The following is an 18,632-nucleotide window of genomic DNA, read 5'->3' as shown; positions in this document are numbered from 1 at the left end:
TAGCTATCAAAATCAGGAAACTAACATTCATACATTGCTACCTCTAATCTACAGACCTTGTTCAAGGCTAATCACTTGTCCCAGTAATGTTCTTCAAAGCAAAAAGATCTAATCCAGGAAAATGTGTTGCATTTAATTATCTTGTCTCTTTAGAATCTTTGAATCTGATCAGTTCTTCAGGCTTTCCTTGATATTCAAGACCTTGACACTTCTGAAGATTACAGGATGGTTACTTTTTAATATCCTTCAATTTGGATTTGTTTGATGTTTTCCCATGATTAGATTTAGTTTTCATGTGTTTTTTGTAGGAAGGTCACAGAACTCATTACATCTTATCAGGTAGCATGTGATTCCTATTTGTCCCATCACTGTTTCTATTAACTTTGATCACTTGACTGAGATAGTGTCCTCGCTGTAAAGTTACTCTTTTACTCCTTGTAATTAATAAGTGTTTTCAGGGGAAGTGCTTTGAAACTATGTAACTATCCATTTTCTCATCAAGCCTTGACCCAGTAGATAGCATCTGTTGATTTTCTTGGCTAAATTAATGATTATTGTAATTTTCCTAATTCTATCATTCCTTCTACATTATTAGTTCCTATTCTGCTATAAAGAAATGCTCTCTCTTCTCTGTTTATTCATTTATTTATTTATATCACTATGGACTCACAAATTTCTGTTTTATCCATATTCATTTCTGTCTCTCAGTATACTGACAGCTGTGAATTCACATCAGTACCTTCAATTCCAGAGTGACACAACAAGGCTCGTTCTCACGGTCCCCCAGCCCACGTCCTTCTCAGATAGTGAGAAGCCTGGCTTCCCTCAGGTCAGTGCATCTGCTTCCTGGATCAGTCCCCCCAGTGTATCACCAGGTTCCCACCACTGCTACCACTTCTTCCTTCCACAGTTTCCACTGGTGTTTCCCCAGCCTCTGCTGTGTCCTGCTGCCCACCCATGTAGGTGCAACCTCTTTTGAAGATCGTTTTCCTACGTTTCTGGCAAGGTTTTGTTTTGTTTTGTTTTGTTTTTAGGTGGTGTTTCTGACTTGGTTTTGAGCATTTACACTGTCTTGGGGTGTGTGCGTCTGTACTTTTGTGTGTACTTTGCTTGTAGTTCAGAACATTCTTTGGCTGATATTCGTTGTCAGTTTTAGAAGAGTCTTGCTAGTACCTCTTCAGTATTGCTTGCACCCCGTTTTCTCTGCTCTCCTTGGGCTCCACCTGACCACATGTTGGACCTTTTCACCATGTTCTGTGTCCCTCTTTTCTGTATCTTTCATTCTGTTTTCTCTATGACCTTCAGCCCGGATATGTTCTTCACTCTGTCTTCTAAGTTACTACTCTTTTCAGCTCTTCCCAATCTGCTCCTAGACATGTATTTTCTATATTTGAAGTTTTAACTTTAATTGTAGTCCTTTTTGATTTTAGAATTTCCATTTTTTTTATAATTTTGAGTTGTCTGTTGAAATTATTTTGTTATCTAAATTCTTTGACATATTAATCACAAAGTTATCTGATAACTGTAATATCTGGACCTCTGTTCCATCTGTTTAAACTGATTCTCCCTCTGTCCTTTCCGTTTGGGGACATTTAATCTTTTTTGGTATGCTGGTATTTTTTAAAATGCCAGTCATTATTTTGGAAGAACTATAAAGATAGCGTGAGGCTGCTGTTGCTGTCCTTGCTGTCTTCTGGCAGCGTTTTAGTAGGGCCGACTCCCGAGTCCATCAGGAGCCGAGCCAGGGGACACTGCGCTTAGGTTTGTGAGGTCTGGTGTATTTCCTGTTTGCCCTTCCTGATGGAGCACTTTTACTAGAGTCCCTTCTCTTTGGTGGGTCCTGACCTGCAGTTTTGTCCCCACGGTCCCCTCCCTGCTGAGGGCTGGCTCAGCCCCTCAGGGTCCTGCCAGTGAGAGTGGGCGGGGCCCTGGGGGGAGGCAGTCACCTTGCAGCCACCCTTTTTGCTTTCCTCTCCTGGGGCCTTGGAACCGCCCTGCCTTTGAAGTCTCGGCACAGATTTTTTTTCATATGTTGTCCGTTTTTCTTGGTGGCTTGGGAGGGGACTTGATCTGCACTAGTCCACCAGAAGCTGGACATATTAGTCATTTTACCCAGTGACACGGGGAGACTATTTGGCAGTTTTTCATTGTTGTTAAGTTCTGTCTTATTTTTAATCTGTGAGCATTAAAGGGAATCTATTAATACTATTTTGGACTTACAATTTTAATGTTTAGAAATGTTGAAATTTTTAATCAATATTTAAATGATTGGGGAAATCTAATTTTTTAAATGCAGAAGTGTTTTTAAAAAATAACTTCATTTTTTAGAACGGTTTTAGAGTTACAGAAAAATGAAGGTACTGGAGAGTTCTCATATACCCCAGTTTCCCATATTAACATCTTGTATTAGTGTGGTATATTTGTTACCAATACTGAACAATATTGATACATATTACTAACTAAAGTCCATACCTTATTCAGATTTCCATCGTTTTTCCCTAATGTCGTTTTTCTGTCCCAGGATCCCATGCAGAACAGCACGTGACTTTCAATTGTCACGTCTCCATCAGCCCCTCCTGGCTGTGACGACTTCTCAGACTTCCCTTGTTTTTAGTGATTCTGACAGTTTTGAGGAGTCCTGGTCAGGTGTTTTATAGAATGTCCATCAATTGGAGTTTGTCTGGTGTTTTTCTTACAATTAGCCTGGATGTGTGCGTTTGGGGGAGAAAGACCACAGGGTTGAAGTACCATCAACGTGACGCATCACTGCTGGTGTTGACGTTGACACCTGGCTGAGGTGTGTCTGTCAGGTCTCTCCACTGTGTGTTTGCTCTTTCCCCCTTTCCAGAAGTCACCATGCCTGCCATAGCCTTTATATTTGTCTGTGGGGTAAAAATTATGTGACTATTTAGAGGAATGCTGTTTTTTGAAAGGAAATTTAGTTGCTTGATATTTTAAAAAATGATAAATTGAAATTAGAATGTAAATAATAGTGGCTATATTTCTTCATTCACAGAATTTCTCTTGAATGTTAAAGACATGAGCAACAGTTATTACCAAATTTCCCTCTAGAAGGTGTGTTGTAAGGGATAAAGACGAATGAATAAAGCCCTTCTGTGAGTGTCTTTTGCAGCTGTTTGTAGCTGGAAAGGTTTGTTGCTCCTCAGAGAAGGTTCCCTGGCCAGGCTGCAGAGCGTATCTCTAGAAACGCCCAGGCGAGCAGCCGGTGAGGCAGGGAGGCTGGTGTGTCTCTCAGACACCCAGATGCCGGTTGGTTCCCCACAGGGAGGGAGCGAGCGGTTTGGGAACATCTTAAGGAATTGTTTCTTTTACAGAAGGACTGGTTCAGTATCAGAGCGGAGGGTGTTTTGTGGCCATTTATTTCCTGGAATAAGGGGGCTTGACGGGGTGCATTTTTCTGGCAGTGGTCTGTAGAAATCCGTTTCCCTGGTTCCTCATTTTCTAGGAAAAAAAATTTTAATGTTAAGTATGTTTTAGCCAAACTCCACTGACGACGTGAAAAGTTTATACAGTTGACCCTTGAACAACGTGGGGGCATAAAACTTACAGGCAGGCCTCCGTATCCACGGTCTGTGGTTTCCCCGTGTCCGTGGATTCAGCCACCCAGGGCCCGGGTAGTACGGTAGTGTTCACTATCGAAAAATATCCACAGATAAGTGGACCCACAGAGTTCAACCCACGTTGTTCAGGGGTCACCTGTATCACCCTGATTAATATAATAAGGGCAATAAACTTAGTAGAAACACACTTCATGATTTCATAAGAAGCTTGAAGTGCACTTGCCCTGTGCTTATGGAGATGCTTGGGAAGCGTGAGGAGGCTGGTGTTCTCATGATACATCCCTTAGGTCGCATGCGTGTTTTATAGTGGATATGGAACTTGTTGATACTTTGTGGCTGGAAATTATTGGCTAACACTTCTAATTCTTGGAAAAAGAAGTCATGCAATGACCTTTTGTGGTTTTTTTTTCTTTAAACACAGAAGTAAACCGAAACTTATTCATATGCATATGGGGAATTACAAAATAAGTAGGTGGTAAATGGCTAAAATTAGACGCTTACATGGTTAACTTCAGAAGGGAAAGGGAGGGGCAACAAGAAGCTTGCATCAGAAGAACAATTTTGTTTCTAGGGGAGCAAACGGGAGGTAAGAAAATTTGTGATACTAATTGTTTATGCAGGTGCAAGTGGTATTTTCCATATGTTCATGGCCATAAACACCCCAGCAATAAGAATTTATGACAGTTTCTTCTTTTTGAAAAATAAATAAATAATTAATTGATTAATTTATGGCTGTATTGGGTCTTTGTTGCTGCGCACGGGCTTTCTCTAGTTGTGGCGAGCAGGGGCTACTCTTTGTTGCGGTGCGTGGGCTTCTTGTTGTGGAGCACAGGCTCTAGGTGTGTGGGCTTCAGTAGTTGCAGCACTTGGGCTCTGTAGCTGTGGCTTGTGGGCCCTAGAGCGCAGGCTCAGTAGTTGTGGCGCACGGGCTTAGTTGCTCCGCGGCATGTGGGATCCTCCCGGACCAGGGCTGGAACCTGTGTCCCATGCATTGGCAGGTGGATTCTTAACCACTGCACTACTAGGGAAGTCCCTTTATGACAGTTTCTTCCCCAGAAGTGTCTGCTTCCTTTTGTTTTTTTTAATGAAATATTATGGTCTCCTTTTCTCTTTCAGGAACTTTCTACTCTTTCTGTCTTTGGTGTTTTAGAGTTTAACCAAGATAGGTCTAGATTTAAATTTCTTGTTTGTTACGTGGGTACTTTCGGATTTGTGGGTAGGATCTTATTCCTTGCTTCTGTTTTCAGTTTCTTCTCTTGCTTTAAACGTCTTAAATGTAGTCGTTATCTGCTGCGTGTGATCTCAGGGCTGGAGGCCTGTCTGACTGTCGTTTATTGTTTCCTCTGATTCTTACCCATGGTCGCTTATTTCCTTCTGCATTTTGGAGACTTTGGACACTGAGTTCATGCTTCGTGGGTGTCTATCCCTGGGCCCCTCCTCAGTGCAGGATGCCCAGGGACGTTTGATTTCAGGTGAACCCAGACTCTCTCGGTGTAAGCACGCCCCAAATATTTCGTTCGCGGGGCATCCTGTGTTGTTTGCTAACGCTGACAGCCCTGCTCCTGGAAGGACTGTTGCCGCCTCCAGGCCCTGAGATTCAGGAGGAGCCGGGATTTCAGCTTCCTTTGCTGCCTGTGGGATTCCAGGCCCTGGATGGTGAGGATTGGAACCCCACACTTGTGTGAGGACAGGCTGAGGGTGTGAATTCTTAAGACGCCCGCTGAGACCCCCTTGCCGTCAGGGCGCTTTCTTCCCTCCCGCCTTCCCCTGAGGGTGCGCCCTCGGAGCTGCGCCTACGTGCAGAGGGGCGTCACAGGTGTCCCCCTGCACGGCGCCGCTTTGCCGTGCCTCCCAGCCGCTCTGCAGATGCCCCGGGGCGGCGGAGGCTGCAGCTCTCCCTCTGGTTTCCAGCTCGCTCTTCATTTCAGCCCCTTGTGATTTCTCGTAGAGCCCATCAGTGCATTTAAAAGCATTTCTAGAGGTTTTATATCAAGAGGTGTTTCAGGGTATCGGGCTGTTGTTTTGCTGGAAATGGAAGGCGTCTTTCTCTGTATGATCTGAAAGCTGATTTGGTGCTGGTTCTTCTCATGTCCCTTCCACAGAGGGTCCAAGTGGGGAGCCCTGTGTCTCCCTTCGCTCAGTATGTATTTGCTCAGTGAACCCCCGGGGTGGAGAAATCTTTCAGTCCCCAGCGTTGAAGGCGTAGGAGGGAAACGCAGAAGATAAAAGGCTTGTGCGGTGGTGGGAGGGTTCTGTCCGGGAGAGCTATTCGGGCGTCTGGAGAGCACTGAGTGGTACAAGGGATGGCGGCTCACCCCGCGCACGTGCTGCTGAGCCTGACGTTGCAGACACGCCCCAGCGGGGTCACCTCAGGCCGCGTTCTGCATCGAGTCACTTGCCACTCAGCAAGTGCTTGCGTTCTGTTGTAGGCGCTGTCCTGAGCACTGGGGATATTGGGGAATAAGACAGAGCAGGGGGAGGAATGGGCCAGCGATCACCAGATACGTAGGGGGGTCTCGGAGCGCTGTGGGGCGGAAGTAAAGCCGTCTCGGGTGGGAGCTGTTCTGTAGAGAGAGGCCTTGGGTACCAGAAGGCGTGGGTGTCCCGGCTACACTTGTGGGGAGGGGGCGGGGTTGGGAGGTAGAGGCAGGCTTGGCACATTCTAGGAAAGGAAGAGTCCACGTGGTGAAGTGGAGGGGCAGGCAGAGCGCAGGTGAGCTGAGAAGGTAGCAGGGCACGCGCAGCGAGGGCCCGTGGGCCGTGGTGTGAGGACTTTGGTTGAAGTCGCGGGGAAGCTGTGGCCCGTTGGCGTGCTCTGAGTGATAGAATCCGAAGTGCGTGTTAGGAGGATGGCGCCGCGTGCCGTGTTGGATGTTGACTGGGGCACAGGTGGAGGCGGGGAAGCAGAGCTTCAGGGTGTGGGTGAGCGACGACGGGGGCATGGCTGTGACCAGGACAAGCTCACCTTCCTTCCTCGCAGCTGCTGTCTCCCGGGGCAACCTCGCCGTTCCCTGTGCAGCCAGATTTGTTCTTACTCCCTAGGTTTTCAAAACTAAACTATCGTTGAAGGATTCAAACGAAAGAGGGTCCACAGGGGAAGGGCTGTGACTGCGGGACAGGAGAGCGGGCACCTGAGGTCCCTGTGATGGACGTGGGTGTTGGTCTTACGACTTTCAGACTCACATGTATGGTCCTAGGAAGAGAGTGGGGAGCAGTGTAGACCACACCTGGGTGTGCTCTGAACTGGGTACTGGTGGCAGTGGGGACGATATGGGGGCGCAGGGGATTCCTAAGAGGGGGAGTTAGTTGCTTGTGCAACAGTGGCCTTTCGTTGCAGACCGTCAGGCACACTGGTTTATGGATATCTTTCCTTTAGAGGCTGGACAGACTCAGGGGCACCGGGGCCTGAGCTGGGAAGTGTCCAGGTCACAGGGTCCAGACAACTCATTTTGCTTCTTGGGCTTTTGTAATTTTTTCTTTTGCCTGCCCTTGTGTAGTTTTTAGGGCCACGCTGACATTTGGGCACGCGGTCTGCATCACTTATGCCCCAACAGGTAGCCCATATCCTGGGAAAGGGCCTGTTTTTCCGGGAACTTCTTCATGGGGCCTCTCAGCTCTTGTAGCCCCGGAGTTGGGCGCCTGGTTTCTGGCTCTGCAGCGTACAGCGTGATATGTTTCCGTGGTGGCCACGATTGTCACGCCGCAGAGCCAGGAAGAGGCCCTGGGCGCTCCCCTGTCCTGTGTATTCAGCTGGTGCCCATTGGTTGCACTGTCCGTGCCAGACGCTGCTCTAAGGACACAGAGCTCTGGAGAGTCACTGACCAGCGGGAGTGACAGACACGTGGACACGGGATGCGATGCGGTTCCCGCTGGGGGCCGACGGGGGAGAGGGCTTCACGGCGGTGGCCCGGGCGTTGGGATTACAGGACGAGGGGTGAGCCGAGTCGCCGGGGGCCTGGGGGCCTGGGTCTTCTCCGAGAGGAGCAGCGTCGTGAGGGCTGAGGCCGCTGGGACGGGGCTGCCGCGGGCAGGGCGGCTGGTGTGGTGGCTCCGGGGCGCGTGTTCGTGAAGGGAAGGGGGAGCGCTGAGGACTGAGAACCGAGGCCGGTCCCTGGGGCTCCCGGCCTCGGGGATCCTGAATCTCGCTGTAGGGACGGGGCTTTGGGGGGCCCCCTGGGGTGAGCTGCGGGCTTTGTTTGGAATCACTGGCCGCAAGCAGCCCTGTGGGGAGAACCTGAGAGGTGAGGCAAGGGGGTGAGGCTCGGGGGCCAGCTCAGGGCGACGCTGGTAGGAGGCGGTGTGCGGGCGGAAGCGGGCTGGAGGGCGGGTCGGGAAGGCGTCTCCCCACACCTGGGGCACCTGGGGCACCTGGGGCGGCGGGAGCAGGCGGGAGTCGGGGAGGCCGGCCTGAGGGTGAGGCCGGAGCGTCCTGGTGGGAGCGGGCCTGAGGGCACGGGACGGGAGGGGCAGGAGGCTGACGAGGAGGGGGCCTCGCCGGCCAGCTTGGTGCACCCGTGTGGGCGGGCCCCGCGCTGCGCCCACAGGACGGCACGACGGTTCTCATCGCCGCTTGTAGGCGAGGCCCCGCGGCTCCGGGAGGGCAGGTGAGGCCACGGCGTCTGCCGCCCATGGCAGGCAGCCCTTCACGCCCAGCTCCCGCGGGGTGCGGGGCCTCCCGTGCAGACCGGGCTCGCGGCATAGCTCACGTGTCAGCGCTGCCCCTTCAGCTGTGTTGTGGCCCTGGGGCCTCCACTAGTGCGGAGCGACCTTTTCAGGAGAGAAAGGATCTCGGGTTTTCATAGGAACAGAAGGACTTTTAACGTCGGTTTGGTTTTGTTTGGTTGATCCGGTGGTCTGGGCGTTTGGCTCAGTCCTGTGGCTGGACTGGCTGGGGTCCTGCTGGCCTTCAGCCTCCCATCTGGTCTCCAGGGACTGCCCGGGGACCTCAGAGGGGCCTGAGTATCCGGGGCCTGAGAAGCATTTGTCAGCGCATTTTCCATTCACACAGCCCCTCCGATTTGGTATTTGGAAGTGACCCTATAGACAGATTCATATAAACGCCGAATGTGTGCATGAGCGCCTGCCTGCTAATTTTTTTAAGTCATTTTTCAGGCACTGTGCCAGGTCACTTTTTATTACTGTGCAGCCCTCCCTCGGGGTAGACAAACTGTGACTCAGTCTCCACTTTACCGACTCCATCTCTTTCCAATTTAAGGAGGCCAGATGCTATTAAGATACTGTGTTCCTTCCATGAATCCGATCTTGTCCAAGACAGTTAGTTGCTAGGACAACAGGATCTTCGGTTTTCTCTCCTGCTATTTTTATTTCTTTACTATCTCAGGTTACTATTTTCATTTTCCGTATCAAGTTCTTCTTTAACATTTTTTAAAATAGAGATGTTTAATAACTTTAATATGTTAACACTGTATGTTCTTGCCTTTACAAAGTTCACCTTAATAAAGACAAACTTGCAATAAACAGAAAAGCCTTCGGATCAATGTATCTAAACCTGCCGAAGAAGAAAGGTACAGACTTGGTCGTTTCATGTTTCCTCTCGATGTTCAACCCTTAGTTAGAACTTAATTTGGTGTCTGTCTTTTATGTTAACATACAAATTCTCAGTTTAGAAGTCGTTTAACGTGAAAGTAGGTGCTAAATGTCTTCAGTCTGTCCTTCATTAGTTGTGGCTGGAAGAGGCACGCACCCCTCTGCCCTCACTGCGTGCTCCATGGGAAGCTCATGGTTGAAGTTCAGTGTTCGTCTCCATGTCCCATTGTTTATATTCCTGCGTACAGAAAATAACGTATGTCCCTTGGAGAAGAAAGTTAGTATATAAAGGTAGACTTTTTACCAGGTGCACTGATTTGTGTGCAGTTGCAGGTTTTCACAGGGACCTGCTGGTGCGAAATGATAGGGTAGCGTTTCACACGCACCCTGACCCACCAGGGGTGCCTGGACTTTGCGTGTGTCCAGTCATTACTTTGGTTTTAGAAGTTTTAGGACACATCCTGCTTTCAGGTATTTGAACGAGCGCTTGAGTTAGGAGCTTTTCTTTTTCACAGTTAATATGAGTTAAATGGGATTAAGACATTTAAAGTATATGATGTTATGACGCTTGTGGCGTGAAGATAGGACCTCAATGTGGATGTATTTGTAATAGGCTGTGGTGTTCGTGTGCTAAAAATAGGAGGCACTTATTTTTAAAATAAAAAGATTGTTTTTGAAAATGGACTTTGATAAAATAAGATTTTTTGGAAGTTGATTTCATTTTTTTATACTTGATTTATGTTTAATGGTAATGGAAAATTGGGGAAATTGTATATCAAAGAAGTGACTTTAATAAATAATTTCTCTGGTGCTCTTCTTTAAAGTTAATGAGAAATTCTTAGCAGGGCTCATCAGCATTTGTATGTAATAATGAGTAACAGGGGTGGGAAATTGGAATCCCCAAGCCACCCCACAATTATTTAGTAGTTTTCAGCTCCTTGGTGCATCTAGAGAGAGCAGAGTCAATAGTACCTAATATTACCATTTATTGCTCCAGCGGAGTGAAGCAGATCCAGAAGAGGCAAGGCGTTATTCCATCCTTTTTAAAAAAATTCACCTTTTTACAGTAATACAACACAGGATTTGATGCTAGAATTACTACATATATTTAGTCCTCCAGGAAAACTCTTTCAACCAGGAAACCCCGAGCATCATTGACTGTCCCTGAGGTGATGCTAAGAAATGACAGTGCCCCCCGCTCCCCGGGTAGTTCTTTGAGGCACACGTAAAAGGGCAGGAAAAGCGGGGCAGCCGGCCTTCCCCGGGCAGGGTGGTTGTGGACCGGACCCTGATACGCGTCCTGCAGTCCCACAGCGGCGGAGCTCAGTGTGTACCGGCGGACAGGAGGGGAAAGCTCCGCACGGTGCAGGGACTTCACGCGTTAACGGCGCACGGAGACGTGCCATTTAACTCAGCGGATATCTGCAGGGGGCGATGGGCAAGACGTTCCTGGATTCGAGGGTCAGAGCATCTGGGCTCGGGTGTCAGCCTGCCCCTTCTCGCCTGCTGACCTCGAGTGCATCACTTAACATCTTCTACCTCGGAGACAGTGCCTGCCTGCTGACCTCACGTGTCCGATCCCAAGGCGGTGCTGGGAATGGGACTGGTAGGCAGGCCGCCCTCTAGGATCCAGGTCCATCTTGATGGCGGCAGGCGTCACCAAGGTGGGTGCCCAGAGGATGGGACGGTGGACTCGGGAGTTCCCAGGAGTGGTGCTGGCTCCCTCAGCTTGAGCAGAGGTGTCGTGGAGGAGCGGGCCTCGTTTAGGGCAGACGTTCAGGAGGAAGAGGTAGGTGCTCAGGAGGGCACTCCAGGAAGGGCAGCGAGTGCCGGGGGTAGCGGCTCAGCCGCACGTCCAGGAGGGTCGCTTGTGGGCCCGTGAGGACCCTCGATTTGTCTGATGGGGGCTGAGCAGGGTAGGTTTGGTCGGCTTTCTCCCGAATGGTGTTTCCAAGGGCGTCGAGTCATCAGACTCACTGAATGTTCTTTCCTACCGAATTGTGAGTTTTCATAAAGCGGCAGTCTTCTTACGGGACTTCTTTCCTGGGAGTGAGTCTCTAACTGGTAGATAACTGCGTGGGGTAGCAGCTGGGGCTGGGAGAGTGAGACATTGTCTGGGCAGAAAGCGAAGTAGCGGCACAGAGGAGGTCATCCCTCGAAGGGGGCGCGCCCGTGACGTGTGTGCTGTCCGCCGGGTCAGGGCGAGGCGCTCCAGCTGAGGGGCCTGCTGCGCCTGGCTCGCTCACATTTCAGCCCTGCGGCGGCGTCTTACTCCCTCCGTCCCTGGCTTCTGTGGGTTAGTCGGTTGTTTTCCGTGGTTCCGTTTTATTCCCTCCGTCGACCTATCAGCTGCACCTCCGTATCTCATCGTTAGTGACTGCTGTGAGGCGTGCAGTGCACACCTTTACCTTGTCACGGTCCCCCAGAAAGCCAGCGTCGGGCCACGTCGCAGGTGACGTGAGCCCCTCGCAGTGGCCTTCTCTCCCCCCTTCTGTCCTCTGTGCTGTTACGCTGGTGCACTTCACTTCCACACGTTAGGAACCTCAGGATACACTGTTACTGCTATGGCTTTACGCAGTGCATTAGAGCTTTTCCTTCAGCCTCTCCTGCTTCCTGGCCTCCTGCTGCAGCAGTCCTTCCTGCTGTGCTCCGCTCCTTTGGGTGGGCCCAGGTCTCATCTGGCTCAGCAGCCCCCTTTAGTAGCCGGCGTCGTAGTCCAGGCCTGCTAGCGACGGCTTCTATTAGCTGTTGTTTAGAAACGTATTCATTTCCGTTTCTTTTTGATAGATTTTTCATTCATCATAGAATTCTGGGTTGACAGTTGTTTTCTGCCAACACTGAAGATACTCCATACATTCCTGGCTTGCACAGTTTCTGATGAGAAATCTGAAGTTATTCTTATCTTTGGCCCTTGTACCTGATAGAACTTTTTTCTCTGGCTGCTTTTAAGACTTTCCTTTACTCTCTTTATCACTGGTTTTCAGTAATTTAATTATTATGTGCTTCTGTGGTTTTCTCTCTGTTTGTCCTGCTTGGGGTTTATTGAGTTTCTTGGATGTGAGGGTTTCTAGTCTGCCTATCATTTGCAAGATGTTTGGTCGTTATTTCTTCAGATTGTTTTCCTCCCCCATCGAGGACTCTGAGGACACACATGCTGGATGACTTGATCCTGTCCCACAGGTCACTGAGAGTCTGTCCATTTGTCTTTGGCCTTTTTCCCTCTGTGTTTTGTTTGGGATAGTTTCTGTTGCTCCGTCTTCAAGTTCACTGCTGTTTTCTTCTGCGGTTACACGTAGTGCGCTATTAATTCATTGTGTTAGTTGGGTCCCCCGAGAAACAGAAGCCAAGATGGGGTTAAGCACTGCTGAGGTTTTGGAGGGAAGCCCCTGTGAAGGATGCAGGGACGAGACCCGAGGTGGAAGGGGTCTGGCCCTGTGACAGGGGAGGGCAGGGGAGGAGACTGGGGAGGAACAGTCCAGGAAGGGTCTGGCCAGGCCAACGGGGCGTCCTAGAGCCAAAGGCTCCTGCTGAAAGAGGCCCACGGCCCACGGATAGGCTGCCATGGAACCTCTGCTGCTCTTGGTCGTGGGCTGAGCCCCTTACGTGGGAAGCGTGGCCTCGGCGTGAACAGGGTAGTGGGCCCAGAGGGTCAGCACCTGGGCCCTCGGCCACTTGTGCCTCCTCGCAACAGGACATCTGAGCAGCACATTTGCATGGCTGCCACACCTACCCAGTGGAATTTTTATTTCGGGAATCCTGGGTTTTTTTAAACTCTAGAAGTTCTTTTTATATTTTCCAGTTCTTTCATTATTTTCCTTTTCCATTTAATTTCTTGATTACGTTGAATATTTTTATAGCTGTTTTAATGTCCTTGTTTCCTAATCCATCATCTTTGTCATTTCCTTAGTCTGCTTGTTTTTTTTCCCCCTGGTTACAAGTTACATTTTTCTCTTTCAGGTGTCTAGAAATTTTCCATTGGTTGCCATAAATCATGAATTTTTATGTTTATGAGCGCTAGGTTTTGTTTCATTCTTTTGAAGAGTGTTAGGATCCTTTCTGGCAGGCAGTTAAGATCCTTGCAAGTCAGTTTAAGCTTTGGGGGCTGGATGTTTAGCCGTTTTGGTGGGTCTAGAGCGGCCTGTCTTCTCGGGAAGGGTTAGCCCGGCCCCCGGTGTGTCCCGGGGATCTCAGTGCCCGTGTGTGCAGTGAGCGGCCCCTCTGCTCTGGCTGACGCAGCCCCAGGGCAGCTCTTGGACTGCTCACCCGGAGACACCCCGGGACGTCCTGTGCCTGGGGCGCTCTCCACCCGCCTCGGGCGCGCCGCCCCACGCACCCTGCCCGCTGCTCAGCCAGAGACCGAACGCGCTGGACTGACGGGGCTCTTTTCTGCCCAGGTCCTCCCCCCTAGCACTCAGCCCATGTCTGCCCAGTGCCACCAGCACACTCAGTTTGCCCAGTTTCCAGAGGCGTGTGGCCAGGGGTTGAGTCCAGCCCTATTACTCCCTTGTGGCGGGAAGCTGCAGACGTCACCTGGCATGGGTTGGCCTCTCACCTGGGCCGTCCCTAGTGGTGGAACCGGAGGCTGGCCGAGGCGCCGCTGGAGACCAAGGTGACTGAAGTCGCGGCCGTCAGGGAGCAGCTTTCCACGCCCTGCGGCTCCAGTAGGACGGGTTCCACCCCATTCTGTCACCCTTGCTCCCCCTTCCTCCTGACCGTGTCCTCTTCCCCGCTGACCGGGTCGGTCAGGGAGGACTTCTCCATCCCTGCCACTCCTCCAGCACTTTCCACCTGCCACCATCCCACTTCCCAACTGGTTTATACATTCTGTGTAGTTTATAAGGTTAGAGAAGAAGGGACTTTTGTTCATGTCTCAAAGCAGCCAGGACACAGTGTATCAAATGTAGAAGGAATTCACAGTTTCCTCCAGGAGGATGAGTGCCTATATATTTCTCTTCTCAGCTGGCTTTTGTCCAAGCAGCTGGCAGTTTAAGCCTGTGCCGGCATCTCTGAGCTGCGTGTGACAGCAGTGGCTGGGAGGAGCGGCCTCTGTGAGCTCGGACCTCTTGAGCCACTTCACGGCACCCATGCCGTCCCGGCCTGTAGCGCGTAGAGCTGGGCGCATTTTTCTAAAATCAGAACTCACCCAGGGTTTAAAATGTCCTCACAGTCAAACTCAGCGGCATCACTTTGTTTCAGCCGCACCACCCTGAGCTCAGACCTACCGTGCCTGCGGCTCCCCGGCCTGACCCAGGACAAAACTGACTGCGGGCCCGCGTCCAGGAGTCGCACTCTTGTGCTGACGGTCGGATGAGGTGCCCGCGTCAGCTTCTGAGAGGTGCTTCCGCCAGGAGGTCCTGGGCCACTCCGTCCCCACAGGGCCACAGAGCGTGTTTTCTCAAGTGATGAATGTGGTGGATTGGGGTTGGGAGGTTTGAAGGTTGACTTAAAGGAGCAGATGCAGATATGAAGAGATGAAAAGGAAGAAGCTTTTTTTTGCATTCTCATTGTGAAACATCCCAAATGGGAACCCTCCTGGGGTTCTCTGTTGGCTTAACTGCACTGAAAGGGAACCCTGAGGGTCTGGGGACCCTTGTCTGGGTATCAAAGGCCAGTTAGGTGCTGCCCCAAGAGGTCCAGAGAGCAGATTTTGTGATGCAGTTGATAGACGCTGGCTGCACTCAGCGGTTCCACATTCTGCGGGTTTTTATTCTCTGCTCTATGGTTTAAAATTTGGTTTGCAAAGAAGACAGCAGAGCCAAACTGTGGCCTCCCCGGCCCTTCCTCAGCAGGTGCTGGGGGCTGGCCCAGTGCCGGTTTGCTGGTGTCGGTGAAGCTTGAAAACCTTTCCGATGAAAAGAAATCACTTTCTGGTGTGATAAAAATTACGGAGTGATAAAAATTAAGATTGCTCTTTTCTTGCTACAGCAGTTGTGTATTCATAGCAGTTGGCTGGGAACGTCTTTGTGGACAGGGAGAGACCACACGGGGAGATGCACCCGCGGCTCCTGCTTTGTGGCTACTCTGCCCCCGTCCTGGTTCTCGTTCTCAGAGGGTGGCCGCTCTCCCACGGCCTCAGCGCGGCCTCTCTCTCGTTGTACAGACACTCCCAGTGTCTCCGTCATAAAACGCAGAACATGCTGCTGAGTTTTCTGTAGCAGCTGTAACGAACGGCCACAGGCTGAGCGGGTGAGAAGGTGCCCGTGTCATTTTCCAGTCTGGGGGTCAGAGCACAAACCCAGGCGTGGCGCTGTGCTCCCACTGGGGCTCTGGGGGGCCTCTGCTTCTTTCCTTTCCAGCTTCTGGAGGCCCCTCGTGCCTTGGCTCCCGTCCCCGGTCAGGCTGACCTCTGCTTCTGCCACCGCATCTCCTGATCTGAGCCTCTCCCAGGACCCTCATGATGACCCTGGGCCCACCTGTCAGTCCAGGGCGGTCTCCCCGCCTCGAGGTCCCGGCTTAATCATGTCTGCACAGGCACAGGGTCTGGGGGTGAGGGCGTGGGAGTCTGTGGGGGGACTTTGCGATCTCAGTGCCCCCTGGACACAGAGGCTCTGCTCACACCCCGTCTCCGCACACAGCGCCCCCGCTCACAGGCTCCGGGCGTCTCCTCTCCTCGGGTCTCCCCCGCGCCGTCCTCGCTGCGATGGCGGCCCCTCCCTCGAGCTGCTGGGCGGTGGCTGTGCACCCGGGTCTCCAGCACAGCCCTGCCTTCTCGGCCACCGGCCCAGTTCCCCGCTGCCCGCTGGTGGTCTCCCCGCAGCGGCCCACGCGCGGCTCCCACTCTGCTTCGGAGCCGACCTGGGTGCTTGCCTCCCGGGGGAGCCACCCGCCGCTCCCGCCTCCCCCGCTCCCGCTCCCGCTCCCGCCTCCCCCGCTCCCGCTCCCGCTCCCGCTCCCGCTCCCGCCTCCCCCGCCCCCGCTCCGCTGTGTTACCAGGCTCTCCTGAGCCCTTAAGGCCCGTGGAGGTCACTGAGACCCTAGCGCAGGGCGGCACCTGCAGCTCTTCTGGCCCGGAGACCACCTTCTGCCGGAGAGCCTGTCAGAGGTGGAGAGCAGGGGTGCCGATCTCACTCCCGGGGTCCTCCTGCCACTCCTGTCTCCGGCTCCTGCGGTGGCCACGCCAGGCGTCCCCACCCTCCCCACCCCCGGACTCTGCTGCTCCGTGTGCGCTCCCCACCGGCTCCCCCTTGGCGGGCACCCTGGGCTGTCGTGCGCCACTGGCTCCCTTCCCAGTCTCCGCCCAAGAGGATGACTCCTGGGGGAGCCGGGTGTTTTCTTTTTTCCCCTGTTGTGTACCCAGGATGCTTCTGGCACCTGGACGAGACCTTGTGCCCAGAGGCTCCCAGGGCAGGAAGCTGCGGTCAGCCTGCACTTCTGTCCTCCCCACTTGCAGGTCCCCGCTTCTCTCAGCGCCCTGCAGCCGCGCACGCCCACTGCAGGCCTGTGCACCGGCCAGAGGGGACGCAGGCTCAGTGCCGGGATGGGTAGTGTGGCCGCGGGGAGTGTCCAGGCGGGGCCGTGTCTGGCCTCGGGGGTGACTGTGACCCCCCTCCTTGCACTGCAGCCTCTGCCTCCACCTCGGTGTGGCTGGTAATGAAGGCCCTCTGCCAATGAGAATCAAGGAAAGGCTGATTTCTTTTTTAAACTGCTTAGTACTTGTTCTTAAGGGCAAAGTGTGGAAGATTTTTGTGTGTAGTATGTAGTGTGTACGTATCTACTGTTGGACCATGTTAACTGGAAAGTAGGAAAAAGAAAACTCCGTATTTTGTGCCCACTGTGTAACTGGATGAATCTCATCGTGCTTGCCTGTTCCCCGCCCGGCCTACGCAGGACTCCTCCTAGCCTGGCCTTCAGAGCCAGGCTGCCACGCTCCACGGTGGAGGCCGGCCCCGTGACGCTCCATCCCAGCCTGTGGACCCCTCGCCCTCGCCGCAGGCTCCCTTCCCCTGGGAGCCCTCCTGGCCGTGTGAGGGAGCCTCTGTGCCCCTCCAGGTCCACCCTGTGTCTGCCCTGTGCCCCTGGGGCCCCTGCCCCCGATTTGTGGTGGGGTCCATGGCAGGAGGTGCTGGCAGGAGACGGGCAGGTGAGGCAGAGAGAGGGGCTGAGACATCTCCTCTAGGTCAGTGCCACTTCTGCCCGCGGCTCCATGGCCACCCTCCCGACAGCAGCACGGACACTTGGGTTGGCCACTGACGTGTTTGTAGCACCCCCAGCAGCATGGAAGCTCCCGAGGGCAGGGTCGTGTTGTGCTTCATTCCGCGGGACCCCTCACCCTTAGAGCGGGACCACGAGACGCAGGCCCCGCCGGCGCGGGGAGGTGAGGGATGGAGTGGAGGAGGCCGTTAGGTGCGCTGGGGGACGGACGTACGCTGTAAACTGCTGGTGACCACGGCTTTCCCTCCCGCAGCTGCCGGGCCGCAGGTACAGCCCTGGGTACAACAAGGACGTGGGGGACAAGTGGATCTGGCTGAAGTGACGGCCGCCTCCGTGGAAGCTGCCTCGCGAGGATGAAGCTGCACCCAGGCCGCCTGACCCCCCTGGATGCCACGTAGCTTAAAATCGGGGGTGGGAGCGAGTGATCCTGAAGTTGCGCAGTGGAAGAGACGGCCCAGCAAACAGCAGTCTGCCCTGCAGTGTAGTTACGGGGGTGGAAGGAGGCACCCCCATTTAAGGGGGGGGCCCTCCAGCTTTATTCTGGGATAATGATCACTGGGGAGAAACAGTCTGCTGTGAAAGAGCAGGTATCACTTGGAGAATCTCATTTCATCACAGTCGTGCTCTGTGTCAGGCAGGTTTTGTACATTGTGTGTTCAGACTTCAAGAAATAAAACCGTTTCTATGGCACTTCTCTCCATTATACATCTGCCCACACACACGCATACGTGTCACATACGTGTGTATGCACACACGCTTACCATTAGCCAACAGTTTGCTTTGATGTGGTTTGGTTTGATCAAGACATATATTAGGATTGAAGAGTTTTTCTGAAGCATTTCTTCTTTTTGTTTTAGAATGTAACTACTACGTTAGAGAAAAAGGAAAAAAGCAAAGAGCAAATACCAGAAAGAGGAAGCAATTACCCTAGATTTATAGAGCAGAGTATTTGTTGTGAAAGAGATTTTGGAAGTCTCCTGTGATGACCATCATCAGCTGGTCTTGTGACCCCTTCCTCTGAGGGGAGATTCAAGCACAGAATGTCAGTGGGATAAAACACAAAAGCAAAACAATATACTCTCTTTATTACCTAAAAATCAAGTTGTCGATCAAAAACGAGTCACGTGAGAGAAAATCACCCTTGTTTATTCACCTCAGTTGAAACTTAGGAAACAAAAGTAAGATTTCCTGAAGGCCAGTTGTTGAGGTGCGCGTTTTATTTCCGGAGTTAAGCTGTAGGTTGTGAATCCTGTTAAATTGGGTTTTCTACCGTGGAGCTCCACTGTGTTAAGCATGGTCACTCCGAGCCGCGCGTGTCCATTTAAATGTAAATGAATTAAAATTCACTTCCTC

General features: G+C 52.2%; 1 protein-coding gene across 1 annotated transcript in view; it reads left to right on the top strand.

Moving 5' to 3' along the window:
• NDUFA10 (NADH:ubiquinone oxidoreductase subunit A10) overlaps nt 1–17,969 on the top strand; it is a 49,703-nt gene extending 31,734 nt beyond the window's left edge. The window contains exon 10 of the mRNA XM_082466250.1: nt 17,533–17,969. Within this exon, the coding sequence (XP_082322376.1) occupies nt 17,533–17,601 (69 nt within the window). The 3' untranslated portion in view covers nt 17,602–17,969. The remainder of the gene's footprint in view (nt 1–17,532) is intronic.
• Nucleotides 17,970–18,632: the final 663 nt, after the last annotated feature.

This window comes from Balaenoptera physalus (genome assembly GCF_965194825.1).
Source record: "Balaenoptera physalus genome assembly, chromosome: 6".
NCBI classification, from domain to species: domain Eukaryota; kingdom Metazoa; phylum Chordata; class Mammalia; order Artiodactyla; family Balaenopteridae; genus Balaenoptera; species Balaenoptera physalus.
The sequence above is the reverse complement of the archived record's forward strand: the minus strand, read 5'-3'. Positions and strand labels throughout refer to the sequence as shown.